Genomic DNA, 20,806 nt, shown 5'->3' on the forward strand with positions numbered 1-20,806 from the left:
TCTGCCTCGGGCTTCCTGTAGTCAACCGCTGGTCAGTTTCAGCAGCGTCTGAATCTGGATGCCAGTTCCGATTTACATACAGATTCAACTTAAGAACAAACCTACAGTCCCTATCTTGAACGTAACCCGAGGACCGCCTGTAGTAACATTTTGTTTAGAGCTACAAGTAGTCTCCATTCCCAAGGTGTGTTCTCAGGTTCTACTGTAGTTCACTGTGCTACTGAAATAAATCTTGAATCATACAGTGATAATTAAAATTTTCTCTTTATCAAGGCTTAGCAACAAGACTAGCACTACGGCAACGGTAGATGAAGATAATTAGTTGAGTAGCACAGCAGATAAGTTCAAGTTGGCTGGTGTCGTTACTAATTGATTTTAGAAAAAACAGGGCATTTTTCTGCAGGTTAATTTCCTAGAGTAGCTATACTTAGAATGCAGCATAATCACATACTTAGTTCATTGTTGTCATGTAGGAAAGCTGTGATTACTGACTCATAGTTATATATGCAGTCTGTTAACTCTAATTTAGGGAATTTTTGGTGGGGATGTTTTTAAGATTTTTGTTGTGTTTTAAAAACAATGAGTAGTCTTGTGGCACCATAGAGACCAGTCACCAAGTTGCCACAGGACTACTCATTTTTAAAGTGACAGGCTAGCACAGCTACGCCTCTGAGACTTGATGTGGTTTAGTTATGGACACTAGAGGTGGTTACAAGATGGTAAAATAAAAACATCAGTCCAGTAAAATTAGATCAGCCTGGCTACACTACTCGGGGCTGTGAAAAATGTTCCTTGTGTGACACAGATTGACCTGACCCTCTGTAGATTCAGCTGGGTCAACCAAAAAGATATCTTGAGGAGATAGATACAAACTATAGTAACAGAAGAACCTCTTCCACTTATTGTCACTGTAATGAAAATTTGTTCTGCTCACTAATGAAAGTGCATTTAACTCTTATTCTTTCTACTTGAGTAAGCCCATAACTGCCAAATAGTTCAGCACAATAAAGAGATGTCCAGAGGTTTTCAATTAAAAGCTAAATTAAAACCTAAAAATCTTGATTTAGTTGGTTTCTTAATTATTCATCTTAAAATTAGGTGAAGTATTTAATGGACTACAGTACTAAACAAAAATATACAGTTTGCAGAGATTAATCTCTTCCATACATTAGATGAAGGTATAGCAGAATCTAATGATATGTGATTCATAAAGCTGTTTCCACATAAATCCACTTGAATTAGACCCATTATGTGGGTTATGGCACAGGTAGCGCCTAAGAAATTCATTTCTCATTTTCCCTTTTATTCCTCCTTTAAGCTGTGTTTTTCAGCTAGAATATGTTACCTGTGTTCTGGGGTGTGCACTCACTGCCTCTGTTTCCAAGTGGAATTCAAGGATTGAGTTTGACTCGTAAAGCCATAAAATGGTTTGGGTCCTCTCCTCTTGCATGATTGTGTCTTTCTTCCAATCACAGTGCAACTGTTGATTCGCTGTGGCCCTGAAGGTAGAGATTCCTTGGCATTCTCAGAGTACTCTGCAAGGCCCACCTCGTTTCTAGTGTGTCCTTTTCACCCTGGCTGTGGGTGAGAGGGACATACAGTAAAACTCCAATTGTCCGGCATCCAGTGGTCCGGCACCAACTGGAATCCGGAAGTGCTTCGGCCAGCCGGACAATTGGAGCTGCTCCGTGCCGCTTCCTCAAGTCCGCTGCTGCCGCTGCTGAAACTGACCAGCTGCGGACCTGGGGAAGCGGTGCGGAGCAGAGCAGCTGGGGTGCTGCCAGGTTGATCCCACAGCGCCTCCCCTCGCCTCCCCTCACCCCCTCTGCTCGGCGCCCGGCAGCACCCCAGCTGCTCTGCCCCACGGCTTCCCCAAGTCCGCTGCTGCTGAAACTGACCTGCGGCAGACTTGGGGAAGCCCTAGGGCAGAGCAGCTGGGGTGCTGTCGAGTTGGTCCCGCAGTGCTGCCCCTCACCAGCCCCTGCTTCGCCCCACTCCGTGCCATTCCCTGCTTCACCCCCCGCCCCGGACCCATCACAGCCCCCCTGCTGGAGTGCCTCCTGATGCTCCGGCATATCCGATAATCCGGCACCCCCTGTGTCCCAAAGGTGCCGGATTATCAGAAGTCTGCTGTACTAGGAACTGAATGGGCATATCTGTGTGTGTGCATACACTGCAGGTGAGAAGGGACATTTTTGGGCTTGTAATCTCGTTTTTGTATATCTGTAGGAGCTTATCATATTTTTGTTTTCAGCTCTGTAAACCCCTGGATTACCGTTCCTTTTGTTTTAGATTATGCTGCGAAGATCGGGATTTTTAAAGTGAAATTGAACAAATGGTTTGGGGGATTTACTCCATCTTGTCATTTTTATATGGATTTTTAAAAGCTCAAACTACTTCATGTAATACAGAAAGCTCTAAGTTTAGTGTTCTGGGTTTTTGTGAAGACAATGTTGCAGTCAACATTTTAAGTGATCTCAACTGCTTCTCCGTTTCAGATTGTGTTGTATAATGTGTGCTTCCTTTTCTGTTCCAGTTTATTGAGGGAACATTCAATTGATGGCACTGGATGGGCTCCCACTAGAACATTAAAGGTACCATTTCTTTTTAGATATACATATCTGTTTTGATGCAGTTCTCTTTTGAACAGTTCGTGTTTATAAAGCACACTCCTTGCCAGGTTACGGTAACATTATTGATGTTTCTATAAGAGTTAGTTTAATATTTCTGTTTTCAGAAGAGCCTCCATTCCTCATTTATTAAAACACGAAGCTCTTTTTAGTTTAGTACTTAGCACTATTTCTTTTCTCTGCCTTATCAAAATATTAATTTGAACTTTATTGATTCAGAATCCATTAGCATAACTGTAATGTGGCTATAAAATAAAAATCAATGCTCTGGTAAACTAAAAAGCTAGTCAGAATATTCGGAATATCTATATTGATGTGTAAACCGACTCTCTGCTACAAATGAAGTAGCATCGTCCAATCTGCTTTAATGGTAGGCTCTTTTAGTGAGATCTTTGGTACTCTTGAACTTATATTTGTAGGGCAACGTTTTATCTGCTGAAAGACAATCTGTACTAACCAACCAGTGTCTCCCTGGTCCGGCACCATGGGGACCTGACCGGTCCCAAACCAGGGAATTGGCTAGACCAGGGGAGGGTTAATGCCAGCCTTTCTGCTTCCAGGGGCTGCAGGGCTCTGCCCCAGCAGCATCAGAGGGGCTGGTATTGCCTGAGCAGGGCGGGGGAGAGCGCAAGGCCAGACAATACAGCACCAAGCTGTAGGGGTGGATCCTGCAAAACCCTGTTTATGTGGGCAGCCCCCGTTGACTTCAGTGCAGTTTAGATTGTTGGTAGTGTCTGCACGGAGACTCAGTGCTCAATGAGCCAGTGTGGAATTCTCAGTGCACTAATTTACTGCACATTCCTTTCCCATTGGACACTGTTATCTCTCAGTAAAACACCTGGAGTGCGCTTTGATGTACTGTGGTTTGAAATTGTGAGACTTTCTATAGAAGAAGTATCAGAGGGGTAGCCGTGTTAGTCTGAATCTGCAAAAGCAGATTGGTGCCACAGAACTCCTCGCTTCTATAGAAGAAGTTTCTGAAAAGGGGGATCAGTTAAATATCTAGCCATTATCTCCACAGCAGATAGATTCCAGTTTAAAAAAATAAAGTATTACACAGACTTTTTGCTTGTCAATATCCACTCAGGAAACTATTTAGTGTTGGGGACAATAAGCAACACAAAATTGCCATATTTGAGTATTGCACAAGTAGAGTATTCTCTGCTCGTGTAATAAGTCATATGAGGAACAAGTTGCACTCTAACAACAGAGTAGCCACAAACTAGAAAACTAGAGCTAGGGACAGCTTTTTTCAGGAGTGGGGTTAAGCGAGGATCTCCCTACAAATAAACCTTTCACATGCAGTATAACTGAACATATTTTGTTTAATCTTCTCACTGTTTTGGATACTACAAGACATACATGTGTTGTATAAATACATGTAAATAATGACTGTGCTAGCGAAGCAGACGGCATACAGTAAAATATAACATTCCTATGCTATGAAATAATCACAATACTATATTTGGCCAATTGGAATTTGACTTTGAATCCCAAAAGTCATAACATCTAGAATTGTAAATAATGCTTTCAGTTTTGCAACATCTCCATAGTTAAATAAGTTAGAATGTTAATGTATTTTTAACTTTTGTCCTTCACAAAAAAGCTGAATCTCAAGCATAAAATGATTTTTAAAAATGTTTTCTCTCGTAATTTTTTTAAGAGGGAAGTAGATGAAGTTTTCTTCTATGACACCTAAGTCTGTGTAACTCTTCATTGAAGGCCATTACATTTCACCCACTTACCCCTGTATTGAGCCTAATAACTTGTTGATGCTTTAGTTAAACTGTGTTTGGCTAAAGCGTATATTCCAGAAAGGAATTCCATCTTGATTTGAAGACACTGAGATATGCCACTAGTTGCGCAGAGAAACGGTCGCTTGGCCTCCTCGAAAGAAGCTCCTCTCAGATTTGCCCTTTTAGAACTTTGTGGCGAGGGGCGGGGTTGAATTTAAAGGGTGGGTGGTTGGCTATTGAGAAGAGAGGAAGTAGCATCACTGAGGGCGTGGGAGTTCCACTGTGATTAGGAAAGGATGCCCTTGTGAATCTTTCCCTATTCAAGTAAGAATTGGAAGGGTCACTAAAGGTGGTTGTTACATGTGTTCTATTTAATGTACTTGGAAGCAAGGTATTTTTTCTAACGAGGAAGTCTAATCTGTCAGTTGGGTTTAACGAGCTCTGCTGGGCCTTTGAAGTAAGATTAAGAAAAGCATCCAGGATCTCCCAGTGTTTACAGGCAAGTGTCCTGAGAGGACGATTAGAGGGATAAGCAGGCTGGCCTAGCAACCCAGAAACAGCCACATTGAACATGGTGTATGCCCTGGAACAATGGGCAGGTTGTGATTACTCAGCTCTTTTTCCATTCCTTGGCTTCCATCCAAATAGGTGTCGTTGTGTCATCCAAAGACCAATATTTTCTTCTTGCCACAATATTTGCTTGCCCATATTGCTCCCTCCTTTTGCTTTGTTGTATTTATTATTATTAGTTTATTATTCTAACAATGTAATTACTCTGTCAGTTTCTTGATTTAACCGACTTGCTTATTATGCCCACTTCTTGTTTATTGGGGCTTGTTTTTACAGTCACCACTACAATGGCGCAGCAGCAGCACTTTAGTGAAGACACAATTACGACGATGGGAGAACTTTTCCCATTAGCACAGTTAATCCAGCTTCCTGAGGGATGGTTTCTATGTTGACAGGAGAAGCCCTACCTGGGGAGAGGCGGAGGAGTTAGGTCTGTATAACTGAGTTGCTATGGGGTGCAGCTTTTTCACATCCCTGAGCAACACAGTTATACTGATATAGGTCTGTGTTGTAGACTCGGCCTTTTGAACCTCTTGTTTTGATTCGATCTGTAAATGGTCAGGCTGCCGCCATGACAAAACTGGTCCTTTCAGATGCCATTTTAGAGACACGTTGCGATGAAACTGTTGCAACACACGTTGGGCCACACTTAAGCTTACAAGGAAGCTTTGGCTGTGACTCCCATTGGCTAAGTAATGTTTTTTTCAGACATTTGTGTTTTGAGATCCGTGATGGTTACTCATTGGTTGCTGGATGGAGGTTAAGGTGTTGGTTTTGACATGAGGATGAAGTTGCTAGGAGCCTGACATGCCAGAGTGATGTCATACACCACTGGTGATCAGAAGCATTGAAGCTAAAACCCTGTAGTAAGAGCGAGGAGGCTGCTGACGTGTCCTTCAAAAAGAGCTCTTGACAATACAATTCCTTTCCCTCAGAGCCTGGATTTATTGACCTCCAAAGCATTCTGCAAAGCACTTTTCTTGAGTCTTTTGAGGAGGGGTAAGGAGAAAACATCAGATGGAGGTCATTATAGGTGGTGTTCTGTGTTTAATTGTCCTAGCCTAGTGATTGTAGAGGCTAGTATACATTTTGTCTCCCTCTTTTTTAACTCTTCCATTTCCCTTCTTGGTTGAATCATCCTTCTGGTTTGGTTTGTAGCATCTGTCTGGGCATGATTAGTTCCATAAAGTGAGTATCCTGTAATATTGCATGTAGTAGACTCAAATTCTTTGCTACTTATTAGGGAAATTGGTCTTTCTTCCTTTTACCAATTTAAAATAAAACCAAACCTGCCACATGCATGTTTTTCAGAAGTTCTGAAGTACTAAAGGACTGAAATTTAGCATTCAACGAAAGAAAGGAACAGGTAGTGTTTCCAGTTCCTTTAAAAAAAATAGTTGACTCATATGCCCAGTTTTTGTAGAGGATGAAGTTCTGTTGGAATACAGAATACTAAATGATGTGTTGTCAAGAAGCTGTTTTATAGCTAAGACATCATTATCCATTTCTCTAAAGGTCTTCTCTTCATTTACCTGTAAGCTAAATGTAAAGCCTTTGACTCTTACATTTGTGCATTTTTTTTCTTCTAAAATTTTTCATTAATTTCTTTCTCACTTGTCATGCTATTGTTGTGTGCGATGTCAAAATATCATGAAGTGCAAAGAAAATTTCATAAATTTATTTTGGCTTCATCAGTTGTTCAGGTTTATTGCGATAGATTCCAGCAAGGACCTGCATGTTGGATTTCAAAATTAGATCCTGAATGGGAGCATAGTAAATTCATTTTTCTCTCCAATATACAAGTGGCTTTAAAAAGTAAGTGCTGAGGCTGAAATAGGGACCTGATTGAATTAGCACCGATGTAACACTCCCATCTCTGAATCCCTACCATCTATGTATTTTTTTCTTCATGCATCTGATGAAGTAAGTTGCAGCTCACAAAAACTTACACTATAATAAAATTGTTAGTCTTTAAGATGCCACCGGTCTCTTCTTTGTTTTAACTCCTTACACAAATCTATGCTAAAAGAACATTGTGAAGATTGCAAGGTCAAGCACTCAGTAGTTAGGAAATGCCAGAATTAAGTTTGCATATGCAGCCTTAATTTGTCTGTCTTGTGCATGTGTATTATATAATTTTCAGTCACATGAACCTGTACAGATTTTTTTTCCTAGGGTCCCTACCTCTTTCAGTGTAAAGGGCGGAGTTGCTCAGAGGAGCAGGCAGGTTGTATAGTAAACACAGTTTTCTGTGGGGCCACTGTCTCATTTGTTGCAGAGGGTGGACGGTGTATAGTGAATTAAACAGGTCTCGGTTGGAAAACAAGGGATATTCTCATGGGTAAGGCAATTGAAGGCGGCCCTGGAGGATTTTATTCTATCCCTGCCTCTGCCACAGAGATGCTATAAAGTTTCTGAGGGATAGCCATGTTAATCTGTAACTGAAAAAAATAAAAAAAAAAAACCAATAGTCCTGCAGCACCTTAGGGTATCTCTACACAGCAAAGTTATTTTGAAATAACAGCCATTGTTTCAAAACAAATTTACCAGCGTCTACATAGCCAAGCCGCTATTTCAAAATTAAATTGAAATAGCTATTTCAAAATAAGTGCTGTACAATAAGACACTTGTATATCGAAATAGGGGGCCTCCAGCCTTCCCAGGGTGCCCTGGTGGCTACTCCAGCCTCAACCAAGAACACTCCTCTCCTTCCCTCCCTCCCCAGAGCTCTTAAAGGGGTTGACTATGGCCACAGTGCCTGTGCCAGCTCCAAGCCTGCCAGCCCAGAGCCAGCAGTCACTGCCCCTGACCCAGTGGTCCCAAAACATGAGCCACCAAGCCACCGGCAGCCAGCCTCCACCACTCCCCAGGAGCAGTCTGCCAGCTCCCAGGAGCCTACCAGTGCCCAGAGAAGACGGGCGCCTTCCTGGTCTAGGGTGGAAATCATGGACCTTATTCAGGTTTGGGTGGGATGCCCCCAACGTCCATGATCTCTGCACTAGACGGAGGAATGTGGCCGTCTATGGCAGGATAGCTGCCAGCCTGGCCACCACAGGCCACATGCAGACCCAGGAGCAGGTTTGCATGAAAATCAAGTTGGTCCGGCGAGACCCCCAGCCCTGAGCTTCCCCACCCTCTGCTTCCCCCTTCCAGCTCCCTCCTCCCAGGTTTCCCCCTACCCTCTCACACCGTCTCTTCTCCCCTCTCCTGCCTCCTTTCCCCAGTCTCACCTTAGTTTCATTCCCCCCCAATGGACCTCCCGGAGGGCAGCCTGCAGAAAGTGCAGCCAGGCTCGCAGCAACGCATTCGTGAGAAGCACCAGAGTGCCCAGGGGCAGCTCTGGCTCCATGCTGCAGAGTGCTTTGGTGTCCCAAGTGAGGGCAACCAGAGCATGCAGAGACAAAATGCTTTGCTGTCCCTCATCGAGGTAGGCAAGCAAGCAGGGAAAGCTGAGAACCGGCTATCTAGGGGGGAATCCCTTTAAGCACAGGCCTCAGAAAGCCTCAGGCAGTAGCCACACAAAGTAACTCCTGACCTGATGTCCTGCTGGACCTGGTTCCGGCCAGCCTTAAATGCGATTTAGCATCCACTCAGTGTGGACGTTCTATTTCGAAATAGCAAAACTCTATTTCGAAATGCATTTTGTGTGTAGACGCGTTATTTCAAATTAACTATTTCAAAATAACACTGTAGTGTAGGCATACCCATAGAGACTAACAAAAAGGAAGATGGTATCATGAACTTTTGTGGGCACAACCCACATCTTCAGATGAATGAAGGGGCAGAGGTTGCAAAATAAATAACAGAGAAAAAAGGGGATGGGGAGAGAGGGGAAAAAAAACAGTGCCCGTGCTAAATGAAGCTGATAGAGTGGGTTCTAAGTACTCTTAAGTAGCTGGTGCTTGGCTTACAGAGATGCTGTATGATGCTCAGGAAGTTGCTTAAGCCAAACCTATCACAGGTGGTAACTAAATGGATTTTTCTCGTATTCTGGGTGCCTAGCTTGAGGCTCTGGAGCCTGGTTTGCAGAAACACTGAGCACTCGCAGCTGCAGCTGAAGTCAATGGAAGCTGTGCTTTGGAGTGCTATATGACGCTAAGTATGCTGAAAACTCTGGTCATGGAAGTTCAGTGTGTTGGTCTGACTAGTTACGTATGGTGTTCAAAGGGCTGACCGATCACAACTATATGAAAGTTTTGCTGCTGTGGTGCTCTGCTGCAAACCCAAAGTCATCCTCTCCGGTACTCTAGGGTACAACAGAACAAAATAGAATCCTGATAAAATATGTACAAATGAAACCATGAAACTGTACTGCGAGTTGTCCAGCCCACAGCCCTGCTTTTTAAATGGCATTGTTCGCTGTTTGAGTTAGCATTTGTTTTTCTTTCGTCTACTTTAAATCATATTTGTTATGTCTAATTGTTCATCTCTGGAACTAATTTATGAAATGCAGCCATGTCTAGTAAATGGAATAGAAAGCTTCTTATTCAATATAACCTAATGTAAATACAATCAAGCTTATGCTGGTACAGAAGACAATGGGTGAAATCTAGTTTATAAACAATTGCAGGGATCTGATAGATTTCATTCTACTAGGGCCATCAATAAGGACTCAAAATAATAAACATTTTGTTAAAATAGTTGGGCAACTCAGATTTATATTTCTAAGTCTATCCAATGCAAAGTAAGTATGTTTATTAAAATCCAGTAATGCAAAATGTTGCACAGAATTACATCAGGCAGGATATATTATAGATAACAGGATCCTGAGGTATAAAGCCATTGTTTTAAATATAGGTATTTGTAGTCATAATGGAGGAAGATCAAAATTAAATGGCACAGTCAGGATCTGTTTTTTAAGATTCGATTTGAAAGGAAACTCAGTGGTATCCCAGCTTTATATAACATTTATAACATTAACTCTTAATTTTAATTATACATTTCCATAAGGAAATCATTGGTATGAATAAGTCTGTGTTGTTAGTATGAGTGTTTGGAGGATATAGTCTGTGCTATGAACAAGTATATATACTGAGAGAGGAACGAAATGGTGTTTGAATTGTGGAATGAAATTGGCTACATGCGGTTCTCAGTATTTTCCCACTTTCATAATGATACTGTACAATTAAATCAGTTTCCAGTGTGCATAGAAACCAGAAGCATCCTATAGAGAAAGAATCCCATACAAAATGGTGTTAGCAAGTGTAACTTTGCATTTTCAGTCTCGGGATGATTGGCTATAGTGTGTGAGATCACACAGAACACTGTTCCATAGCTAAATAGAGAGCTTGTATGCTCATCTGTTTGGAGTTGAAGCCCTTTATCTGCCCCGCATCTCCCATGATAGTGTGGTGGTTCAAACAGTTGCAGTGGTTCAAGCAGTTAAAAGGAATCGTTTGTTGAGATTGCAGCCCAGAATCCTTAGCTTTGACACAGGGACTGTGTTGGTTGTAGGGCTGATCAGTTCATGGCTGCAGCCCTTCATTTGATGGACTACCAGCTCTCTTGGCCAGAGGAGCAAGTGGAGCTTGGTGAAAAAGGTGCCTGTCTTAGTTGAGTAACCTCCAAAAAGAATAAATACCAAGAGCATAAGACGTCAGTTTCCAAGGCTAAGAGATGAGCAGAAGCCGAACGGTCCTGATCCCCGTTTCAACAAGCCCTGCGAAACCAAAGGAACCGAAAGATTTTGGAATGTTTAACCAGTCAGCCTCTCAGTAGCCTGCCAAGCTCACCTGACAGGCGAGACCAGGAACTGTGTGCAGCCAAATGGCCATTGGTCACCAAAGGCACAAGGCTCCTGACCAGTGTTTGATGGGGCTATAAACCAGACTTTCAAAAAACTCACCATACTTGTCCTGGCATGTCTGAGGATGCTCTGGATCTGCTCCCTGTCATGAAGATGGAGAAGCAGCCCATGATCCACATTCGCCAAATGAGATTCACAACAACTGAAGACCTATTTTTGTTGTTGTTGTTATACTGTTGTCCTAAAAAAGCGACAAGGAGTCCTGTGGCACCTTATAGACTAACGGATGTATTGGAGCATAAGCTTTCGTGGGCAAAGACCCACTGCATGCATCTGACGAAGTGGGTCTTTGCCCACGAAAGCTTATGCTCCAACACATCCGTTAGTCTATAAGGTGCCACAGGACTCCTTGCCGCTTTTGCAGATCCAGACTAACATGGCTACCCCTCTGATACTATTATCCTAAAATACGCTTTCATTTTAGGTCTGAGATTTCTCCTTGCAAGTGCAGATGTAAAAGGTCTTTGTAGTAGAATGCATTGGACAAACGTCTCAGACACTTCGCCAAAGGATTAATGCCCACAAAACAGATATCAGACAAGATCACAAAGAAAAAACTATTTCTTGCCATTTCAACCAGAAAGGACACTCAATGACTTAACCACCTGCATTCTACTACAAAGACCTTTTACATCTGCACTTGAAAGGGAATCCTCTGAACTGTCATTCATGTTAAAATTCGACACTCTCCGGGGGGATTGAACAAAGAGCCCAACTACCTTACCCATTACCAAGATAGCTTCCCCAGTTATCACCTCTAATACCATTAGCTCACAGACATTAACTTTCCCCACCTCTAATATCATTAACTCTCAGACACTTACCTTCCTTCCCTCCTCCCCCGCATACTCCTTCTGTTCTGAAATGTGATTTGTCCTTCTCATATGTGTTCATTTTTTTAAATTGTATCCTTTGGTATATATGGTTGTGACTATTTTCTTCCACTATTTGATCTGAGGAAGTGGGTCTGGCCCACGAAAGCTCATCATCTAATAAACCATCTTGTTAGTCTTTAACGTGCTACATAGTCCTGCATTTTGGTTTATAAAAGGGAGTCTTCTATGCTGCAGTGTAACTGTGGGGACAAATATCAAGAGCTCAAGTCCGAAGAATGTTATTTTGTACTTGCGGTTATAGTTCTGGAGCTTTTGACGTGCATGGCTGACTTTCTCTCCTAACCTGAAACAGACCTTGTTTACTGCTTCTGAACAGCTTCAGGAACGTTTCTTCGGTGGGAAGAAAGCAAATGAGCATAGGAGGAATCTTCCTTCTCCTTCAAAGCTAAATAAAATATTTTGTGCTGCTATTTTAAATGCTCTGTCATCCAGATAATATATGGAGAATGAAGTACATCTAAATATATTGTTTTTTAGTCTATTAAATAATAATATTATTTTAAACAAATACTGATATTGTTGTTGTGTCAGGCACTAATTAATAAGTGTTTAATGAGCACGTGCAAATAGTCTCTCTGTGAGTGATATGACTATTTCCTTTTTTTGATTCCAAGTGATAAATATTTTACCTCGTCTTGTCAAACATGTTTTAGCTACAAGATGCAAGAGTCTCAGTCTTCAGTATGATTAACTGAAGTCTATTAGCTAAGGAGGACTCTGTAATTGTTTTTTCTTTAGGGAATTTCCATGGGGGAGTTCTTTAGCAGCCTTTGTCTGACTTTTTAAATGAAATAAATCTGTTTAAATACATTGTGCATGTAAAAGAAAAATCTTACTTTGAAATTTGCATTTTTACACTCTGGAAAACACTGTGTAGTTAATCTTTCAGACATCTGAGAACATAGTGATAGCAATCAAAGGGAGTGTTCCCAACTCATTAATTTTGGTGTTGGTTTGATAGGAGATTGAGAAAAGGGTGTGAGAGTTATCTACATGCTAAGATTGGCAAATAGACCAGAAATAGGTCTCCCTTGTCAAGTGTGATGGTTTAAAATTCCTTTTATTGCCAGAGAGACTATTTCAAAAGCAGCATTTTGTTTTTAAAGTCACCATTGCTAAATTTGATAGGTTTCTTTTTTTCTAAAGTAACAAAGTTTGGACCCAACATGAGCATGAAAGAATGTGAAGGGGCTGAGATAGAGATCTTTTGTCAATCAACCTTTGTCCTGATGTTACTCTTCTGTGGCTTATGTTGGCTTCACCATGTTTTGGCCCAATCAATTGCAGCAGTGAGTGATGACCACCCTCTTTGGTTAGCATATCAGGGATTGCACCTTTGAGGTCCAGAGCTACCGCATTAGTTGTGACAGCTTGAGTTAGAGCCAAGACTCCCTAGTTTAGCAGACTGCCTCAGAAAGGAAATCTGTCATGCACACCAACCAGTGGGCTACACTTACCCACTTGGTCCAAGAAAACTGTGGGTGGACCTCTGCACTGTGTGAAGCCTCATTGGGTATGTCCATCCAGCCAAGAATAACCCAGGACCGGCCCATGCTAGCTGCCTTGGGCTAGAGGGGCTTGGGTTGCAGCTCTGTTTCACTGCCAGGTTGGCTTTCAGCCATAAGCTGGAGCCTGGCCTATAGGAGCCTGCACGGTGGGATTGTCCCAGACTTGGTCTCCAGCCAGAGCCTGGAAGTCTGCGCAGCAATGAAATAGCCCCGCTGCCCAGGCCCTGCGAGCCTGAGGCCAGATCTGCACTGGGGGGAGAAGATCAATATAAGATCTGCAACTCCAGCTATAAGAACTGCTTTGCTGGTGTCAATGTACCTTACATCCATTTTCTTGGCATCCCCATAGCGGGAGGTTGATGGCAGAAACTCTTCTCGTGACTCTGAGGAGTAGAGGGGTCGACAGGGTGCCCTCAGCATTCCATTTAGCGGGTCCTTACCAGGACCACTAAATCAAACCCTGGAAGATTGATCCCGGGAGCGCCAATTATTTGGTAAGTATAGGCAAGGCCTGAGTCGGCTGGCACAGGCCAGTCGTGAGTTTCTAGATATGTAGCCAAGCCTCTAGAAGTCATTAGGGTTCCCCACATGGGAGAGATCTGAATTTTAAGTATTCTAGCTCAAAAGTTGGGTGGCTTTGTGATACTCCTTTTCCTGTTACTGAAAATACACCAAAATCTATGGAGATTTTGGGGGGGGGGGGGGGGGGCTAGTCTTCAATATTTGGCGTACTTTGATGTGTGAAAGGTATAGATGTGAAAAGTCTGGAAGCAGTAGTGTAGAAGAATGCCTCTCTCCCCTTTTTTATTCTGTAAACATTCAGATTCTCATGTTTTAACCTAGAATAAAACTGTCAGTTCTCATGGTGCTGTTTCAAGTAGATTCTCATTTTCATCTGCATTGTTTCGGGAAAAGATACTAAACAACAATTCCACTCCTAGGCTGTGTCTGCACTGGCATGAATTTCCGGAACTGCTTAAAACGGAATACTATTCCGTTTTCAGTTTTTCCGGAAAAGGAGCATCTACATTGGCAGGCTGCTTTTCAGAAAAGCGTCTGTGGCCAATGTAGATGCGCTTTTCCGGAAAAGACTACTGGGCTGTCTACACTGGCCCTTTTCCGGAACAGTGTTCCGGAATAAGGACTTATGCCCGAGTGGGAGCAGAATAGTTTTTCCGGAATAGCGACTGATTTTGTACAGGAGAGCATCGTTGCTTTTCCGGAAATGCAAGGGCCAGTGTGGACAGCTCGCAGCTTATTCCGGAAAAGCGGCTGATTTTCCGGAATAAGTGGCCCAGTGTAGACACAGCCCTACAGTGAGTTAATATGTTACATCCCTTAAAATTCACCTATTAAAAGTCTCCTAATCTTCTGGTTTGAAAGCATTTCCGTAAGGAACTTAATATATGTTTTCAGTGAACAAGTGATGTTATGTTGCTTTGAAACCAAACTAAAATATTATTTGGTTCAGTGTTTGTTTTTATAACGTAGCTAATTGTTTTCTCTGGAAGCTTATAAAGCTTTTTAAGTAATGCAGAAAAATATGAAGCAAGTACATAGGTCCTGATCTTGCAAGCACTTAACTTTATACACGTACTTAGTCCCCCCAACGTCAACCGAACTAATCACATGCATGTGAGAGATTAAAGCTGTCGTCCATACCACTAAACTTTTCATAACGTTTATTTTTTTAAAATTTGAAAAGCAAACACTCCACAGGGGCTCATGTTGTTTGTTTTACTTTCTTAATTTTGATTTATATGCAAACAAATCAGTTTATTTAACTATGTGGGCATATTTGTTAATTATAAAACACAGTTCATAGAAATATTAAAAAAACCTAGCATTTAATCCTCAAATAAAGAAAACAACCAAAATGTTTAAACATTTGCTACAAAAAAAAACCCATACTCTAATAATCATAGAATCATAGACTACTAGAACTGGAAGGGACCTCGAGAGGTCGAGTCCGGTCCTCTGCCCTCATGGCAGGACCAAATACTGTCTAGACCATCCCTGATAGACATTTATCTAACCCACTCTTAAATATTTCCACAGATGGAGTTTCCACAACCTTCATGGGGCAATTTATTCCAATGTTATTGCTCCAATAAGAGCAATCATCTTACACTCCCCAGTCCCCAAAGCCCAGTTTAAATAGACAGGATTTGAGATGTGCTCTGATAAGCAACAACTTTTAAATCTGCATGCTTTAAAGACAAAACTCGGTGTTCTCTGGAGCCAGCTTCACCAAAATAGTGTTACGGGTCCTGAATTATATAGAACCTCAGTACAGCAGAGGGGAAATTTCAGAACATCTTAAGAGAAATTATCAGCAGTGGAATTGTTAAAGATGTGTTTTAAATTTAAATTGTTGCTATTTTTTAGCATTAGTATCCTACAGGTACCAGTGCACTGTTTTGCATTCTTGGTTCCACAAGATGTACGGCCACTGAGTGCAGTCGCATGCTGGATGGGTTATTGTTAATCCACAGACTACTAGTTTTTCATAAGAACATAACATAAGAATGACCGTACTAGGTCAGACTAAAGGTCCATCTAGCCCAGTAGCCTGTCTGCCGACAGTGGCCAGTACCAGGTGCCCCATAGCGGGTGGACCAAAGACAATGATCAAGTGATTTGTCTTGTGCCATCCATCTCCAGCCTCTGACAAACAGAAGCCAGGGACACCATTTCTACCCTCTGGCTAATAGCCTTTTATAGACCTAACCTCCTTGAATTTATCTAGCTTCTCTTTAAACTGTTATAGTTCTAGCCTTCACAGCCTCCTCTGGCAAGGAGTTCCATAGGTTGACTATGCGCTGTGTGAAGAAGAACTTTCGCTTATTAGTTTTAAACCTGATACCCATTAATTTCATGTGGTGTCCTCTAGTCCTTATATTATGGGAACTAATTAATTAATAACTTTTCTTTATTCACTCTCTCCACACCACTCATGATTTTATAGACCTCTATCATATCCCCCCTCAGTTTCCTCTTTTCCAAACTGAAAAGTCCTAGTTGCTTTAGCCTCTCTTCATATGGGACCCGTTCCAAACCCCTAATCATTTTAGTTGCCATTTTCTGAACACCCTTTCCAAGGCCAAAATATCTCTTTTGAGGTGAGGAGACCACATCTGTACACAGTACTCATGATGTGGGCGTACCATAGTTTTATACAGGGGCAGTAAGACATTCTGGGTCTTATTTTTTATACCTTTCTTAATAATTCTTAGCATTCTATTTGCCTTTTTGACCGCCGCAGCACAGTGTGTAGACGTTTTCAGAGAACTATCCACGATAATTCTAAGATCTCTTTCCTGATTTGTCGTAGCCAAATTAGCCCCCATCATACTATATGCATAGTTGGGGTTATTTTTTTCCAACGTGCATTACTTTACATTTATCCAGAGGAACAGATAGCTGCTGTTTTCTTTGTTGAAGGTATTGTATTTGTGATTAAAAAATACTTTGCATGTTGCTTCCCTTTTCAGTTCTTCTATTTATTCTCAAATCAACTAGTTTCCAACCGGTCCCCAAGTCATTTTGGTCTCCCAACCCTCTAGTGAGTCGAATTGTTTGACATGTTTCAGGGTTTTCTGCATAGTAGCCTACTCATATGTAGCATTGCTATTCAGAATCACGTCTATTAACATGTACAGCATTTATAGACATATATAGACAGCATGACTTCTTTACACAGGGCTACATTTTTGGTTGCCTCGGTGTCACTATGGCAGAACAAGGAGGTGGGCACATGGAGCTTTTTCCTCTTCAGTGGATTTGCCCTGTAGAGGAAACCTTAGCCAGATTGTAGAGTCTGTGATGTTCCTCAGAACTGTTCTTATCTGCTGCTGAATCTGTCCGCCAAAATGAGTCTTTGAGCTACTGTTTATACCAGATCGGGTGTGAAACCCAGTGAAAACCCTTTTTACACAGTACTAAAAGCTTCCATTCCCTTATGCACTGAACAAAATAGTTTCTGCCACTGCATTACTTATAAAATAAACAGCAACTCTGTATCATTTCAAGAGAAAAATATTATAGCACTATTCTTCTCTATATATTTGTAGACACACAAATTGACACCAAAATTCTGGATTCAGTTAATTCTGGAAGGTTTTTTTGGTGTTGTAGCACTAAAGTGCATGTACGCTCCTGGAGCTACACTGCAGGATGTGATAGTCGATGGGCTGTAAATCAAATCTCACACTTCTCAAGGTTTTTCAAGCCTTTCAGAGAATTTTTCAAATGCTGCACAATTTGTGATAGACTTTCTGCATCTGAACCCTGTCAGAGGGGACAGAAGATCCTTGGTGCCCACTTCCCTTGTCTTTAAGGATTGAAGATCTCCAGTCCTTTCCATGAGGCTCCAAAATCCTATTTCATAGCCTTTCCTGCCTCTCCCCATTTGTCAGCTCCTGCAAACGTAAGTTTCTGCAATATTTTGTTGTCTTTTACTGAGTTTCTTATGACAGGAACCCTGTCTGAGAAACAAACCGATGGTACTAAAATGAAGAAAGTAAGTGTTGGCTCCTAAGTTTTGAAAAAACATCATTCTCTTCCTAAATGCTTTTGTTGTCTGGCCCTCAAGATGAATGCTAGTCTGCTAGTGGATGATTCTGGTGGATGATTCTGAAGAATTCCAGGTTATTGGTGCACTGTAAACATCTTAGATTCCTACTCTTTTATTATATTAAAAAATAATGTTCTGTCCATGTGGAATATCTTGGCAACTTCAAAGCTTACGGTCTTTACTAGCACACTGATGGCTTCAGAAACGCCATTAGAAGAAAGTGCTGAGCAGGCTAAAATATTATTTCCTAATGTATCTTTGCTGATCTCCATGATTAAAAATAGATGACCGGAGGGTGTTTTTGTATAAAATACATAAACAGAGCCAGGGAAAATGGGATAGTAAAAAACCTATTGATTCGGTGATGCTGACACCATGTCTTCTGCTATCATTTGTAACCTGTTGATGCTGTTGATGGAGTTGCTAATGTATTATGTATTGCAATTGCTCAGCATTTTGACGCAGTTCAGAAGGACCAGAGGAGTAAACGAACAAATGGATGCATTTTAGCTTAACTTTTATATCAGCCAATGTTGTAAGGTGTTACATGGGCATAAAATGCTATTTGTTTTCTATGCCGTAGTGGGAAGGCCTGTGCCTCGAAGGGTTTGTCTGCACGACCAGAAAAGGTGTGGGGATAGAGCAGGACATCTGCCCCTCCCTTAGCTTCTCGGGTGTAAAATCCCAGTGGAGAGAGCACTGTGGTGTTACTGTACAGTGGGGACTTTGTCTCGTGGTAAAAACAGTAGCGCCTCATCTTGAGGAGGAATCTACACTGGGATGTATAACGTGTAAATCTGGTATCTTGCTGTATAAAACCTACCTTTTTTTTAAATTGAAGCTATAATCTGAGAGGTTTTCTGGGAGCTCTGTTTTGCAATCTCTTGTCTTATCACTTAAACATGCTCTTGGTTTGTCAGCCTGTGAAATTTGGCACTCCGGACACAAACCTGTAGGCCCGAAACTAATGGAACTGGAGTTAAGGAAAATCTTTCATCAAGAGACACTAAATGAGGCAGTCTGAGGGGGCAATATTTCCATTAGGGATGTGAACGGTTGACTGGTTACTCAATAAGTATCGCCCTTATCTGTTGCCTTAGGACTGGAGCTGGGAACCAGCTACAGCGGGGCCAGGAGTCGGGTGGCAACCCCAGCCCCAGTGTGGTAAAACTAACATTTAACCAGTTAACAGAGTAGTCAGGATTCTACATCCCTAGTTTCCATCTAGTTCACTGGTTTCTCTGTGACTGCAAATGCACATGGACTGTGCTATAGAAAACTTGGAGATAGAGATGAGCAAATAATTTGCAATGAGTAAATAATTTGATAGATATAGCCTCTTCTCTTTTTTTCAGAATATTCATATCCAGATCATTTTTCTCATATGGGATGTTTTGTGTCTTTTTGACCCACAATTTGTAATATTTGTGTATGTTATGGATAGGTCACATCCAATTCACCAGAAGTGTCTGATATCACCTATTTGAAATCTGAGTGGTGAAGTTCATTAGAGCCCTGTTGCAAATCCGCACAGATCCTCTTTATATCCGCAGGTATCCACATCCGCAGAAGTGAATGTAGGTATCTGCGGCTCATTTATGGTGGATACAGATGCAGATACAAAGTTTGTATCTAAAATCCTGCAAATGTGGAGATAACAGCTTTCTATCCACGGGGAGCCACTTCTGTGGATGCCGATATCTTGTACTGTATTTTGTAGTTCAGTTTTCATTGGCGTGCTCAGTCACTTGATATTGTTTGTTTCCCTTGAGTGCAGAAAGAAGTGTGGCTGCAGAGAGTGAATATTATACAACATTTTAAAACTGATGTGACAATCACAGAAAAATTATTCACCAAGCTCTACTTGTATTTGCTGGTTTTTAGATCGGTCAGAGGTGCTTTCAAGCACTGGATACGTGCTTTTTGGCACTTTATATATTGAAATAAATATTGGGAATGTTTTAAACATTTTGGATACAAAGTCACCTAATACCTTCCTCCTTTCTTAGATTTCAGATTTCCCATGATTTTGCTGGGTTAACAGAAATGTCAAGGGTGGGAAATTGTCCAGATATTTTAAATGCACACGACTGATTCTGTTGTTTTTTCCTTTTCAGGATGTTGTTTGGGGATTGAACTCTTTATTTACAGTAAGTAAGGCTATGCAATGAATACACATTTTGTTTTCCCTGTAAGTGATTTTCAAAATTACTTGGAATAGACCTGATCAAGTCTCTCTTACAGTTAATATTTGTGTTTCGTCTGACTACAGTGGTGTTTAATTAGTCCCATACATGAACTAATTCTTTCTCTTGTGTAGTTAACAATGTCACTTATCTCACAGAAGCATAAATGCTGCTTTCCTTAATACTACTTCTTAGTTATAGTTACAAATCTGCAGTGCGGTACAAATCATTGGTAACAAGTTGCTTAGGGTTTTCCACAAATGCTTAATTTGTTCCATGAGTTACTGTGCCGCGCTAGAAGAAGGCATGTGAGGATTGCTTTGCCATTAATTGGCAACGCCGTCACTCTGAAAAATTGGGGGTTGGGGCAACCAGTTGCCCAAGATGGGTTTAACTATTGACAGTTGTAGTAATTAAACACACGTTGGAGATGCTAGGGGCGCCCGGGATCTCCCACCCCCCAGAATGAGACACTGAATTAAAACATGAGATTGCCCCCTTGGAATCCTATGTGATCGTAAGGGAGGTGGCAGGAGCAGGAAGCCAAGTCTTTCCAATACAAGAGACAGCTGCCTAGGGCTCAGTGCAGCTGGGAGGAGTGGAGGGAACATGTAAAACCCTGGATTAGTAGCAGGAACAGGCAGGACTGGAGCCAGCAACCTTCACCTCAGATATTCAGCAGAGGCCAAAAAACTGGCAGCTAGCTAGGTGGAAGCAAGCCGAGGTAGCTCTGCTCCCCTGACTGCTGGGAATGGACAGCTCACAGGACGAGAGCTGAGGGATTGTGGTCAAGCTGGCCACCTGCGCGCCATTGCTGTCACGCCCTTCAGCTGCCGTCAGGATTCAGGCTGTGAATTCCCGACTCCTCACTTAAACGTTGGGTTAACCTTGCGTTTAA

At 41.8% G+C, this 20,806-nt stretch overlaps 1 protein-coding gene across 2 annotated transcripts in view; it reads left to right on the top strand.

The window, feature by feature from the left end:
- UBE2F (ubiquitin conjugating enzyme E2 F (putative)) overlaps nucleotides 1-20,806 on the top strand; it is an 89,360-nt gene that overhangs the window by 40,191 nt on the left and 28,363 nt on the right. For both annotated transcript variants that reach the window (XM_075933969.2, XM_075933968.2), the window contains 2 exons: nucleotides 2,537-2,594; nucleotides 19,840-19,872. In XM_075933969.2, the coding sequence (XP_075790084.1) occupies nucleotides 2,537-2,594; nucleotides 19,840-19,872 (91 nt within the window). The remainder of the gene's footprint in view (nucleotides 1-2,536; nucleotides 2,595-19,839; nucleotides 19,873-20,806) is intronic.

Source organism: Pelodiscus sinensis, chromosome 7 (genome assembly GCF_052426305.1).
Source record: "Pelodiscus sinensis isolate ZL-2025 chromosome 7, ASM5242630v1, whole genome shotgun sequence".
Classification (NCBI taxonomy): domain Eukaryota; kingdom Metazoa; phylum Chordata; order Testudines; family Trionychidae; genus Pelodiscus; species Pelodiscus sinensis.